Genomic DNA, 1,519 nt, shown 5'->3' with positions numbered 1-1,519 from the left:
CGAAGGTGCCGAGATTTTTCGGTAAGACGGGAACGCGAGAGCGGATTTTTCGCGAGAACATAAGTTCTGCTGGCGAATAACCGTTTTCTAGTGGTGTCGTTCTATAAGATAGGAGGCCTAGATTTACGTCGTCACATTTTTTTATAATGTTCTTAGCGATCTTGACGGCCGCTTCGGCGGCTCCGTTACTCTGAGAAAATTTCGGAGAGCTTGTTATGTGTTTAAAGTCGTAGCCGTTCGCGAACCGCTTGAAAGCTGACGAAAATTGTGTTCCGCAATCGCTTCTTACAATTTCTGGGACGCCGAATCGGGCGAATAAGTTCTTACACTTATCTATTATTTCGTGTTCGGACATGGTCTTTAGAGAACATATTTCGAAGAATCTGGAATAATAGTCGGTTGCGATAAGGTACCATTTATTTACCTTGAAGAGGTCTAGAGCGATTTTTTGCCACGGTCGGTCGGGAAAGTTTTCTTTCACGAATGGTTGGCTAATGTTTTTCCGTTCTTGAATACAGTTCGGACAGTTTTCGACTAGGTGCCTTAATTGCGAGCTTAATCCTAACCACCATACCGACTGTTTTGCTCTGTCTCTGCATTTATTGATACCAAGATGGCCTTCATGTATCCTAGAGATGATTTCTAGTTGTAAGGTGGGTGGTATAATCAATCTCGTGTTATACAATAGGAATCCATCGCCGTATGAAATGTAGTCTTTGAGTTGAAAATATGGTAATAGGCCTTCTGGTAGTTGGGACTTAGAAGGCCATTTTGATAAGCAATAGTCCTTTAGTTTGGAGCATATATAGTCGCATTGCTGCTCTTCGCTTATCTTATCCATAAGATTTTTAGATGCGGGTATGTTCCCTACTATGAATTGCACGTAACTCTCGATTTCGTTTGAGAGCTCACTTCCCTCGTCGCGATCTCGTTCCAGGGGATTACGTGATAGAGAGTCGGCTAGAACTAGCTGTTTGCCTGGAACGTAAACTACTTTAAAACTATATCGCATCAAGCGCATGCGAATTCTTTGTAACCGGGGAGTTAATTCGTCAAGGGGCTTTGTTTGTAGTATCTGTAGGAGTGGTTTGTGATCCGTTTCCAACGTGAAATCTATGCCTTGTACGTATTCTTAAAACGTTCGGCTGCAAAGGCCAGCGCCAAGGCTTCCTTTTCGATTTGACTATATTTCTTCTCGCACGCGGTTAGTGTTCTCGAGGCGTATGCTACTGTCTCGCGGACCTTGTTTTGGTCTTCTTGCATTAGAGCAGCGCCTAAACCAAAGCTGGAGGCATCTGCCTGAACTACAATATTTTTCGAGTAATCATAGTGAGCTAGAGTGGGGGCTCTTTGAATATATTGTTTCACTTCCTTAAAAGCTCGCTTTTGTGGTTCTAGCCAAACAAAATGTATGTTATCTTTCAATAGGGAGTTAAGTGGCTCTAATATTTTTGATTTGTTAGGAATGTATTTACCTATATAATTGACTGCCCCAAGGAATTGCATAAGTGATTCTTTA

The 1,519-nt window shown here is 42.2% G+C and overlaps 1 protein-coding gene across 1 annotated transcript; it reads right to left on the bottom strand.

Moving 5' to 3' along the window:
* Positions 1–81: 81 nt before the first annotated feature.
* On the bottom strand, positions 82–1,394 carry LOC105556939 (uncharacterized protein K02A2.6-like; the record flags this gene model as incomplete). The annotated part of the gene is made up of 2 exons (XM_012004056.1): positions 82–978; positions 1,140–1,394. Coding segments are annotated over 2 exons (1,152 nt in total), but the record flags the coding sequence as incomplete, so codon positions are not given.
* Positions 1,395–1,519: the final 125 nt, after the last annotated feature.

This window comes from Vollenhovia emeryi, unplaced genomic scaffold (genome assembly GCF_000949405.1).
Source record: "Vollenhovia emeryi isolate VEMERY1.0 unplaced genomic scaffold, V.emery_V1.0 DF948279.1, whole genome shotgun sequence".
In the NCBI taxonomy this organism is placed as follows: domain Eukaryota; kingdom Metazoa; phylum Arthropoda; class Insecta; order Hymenoptera; family Formicidae; genus Vollenhovia; species Vollenhovia emeryi.
The sequence above is the reverse complement of the archived record's forward strand: the minus strand, read 5'-3'. Positions and strand labels throughout refer to the sequence as shown.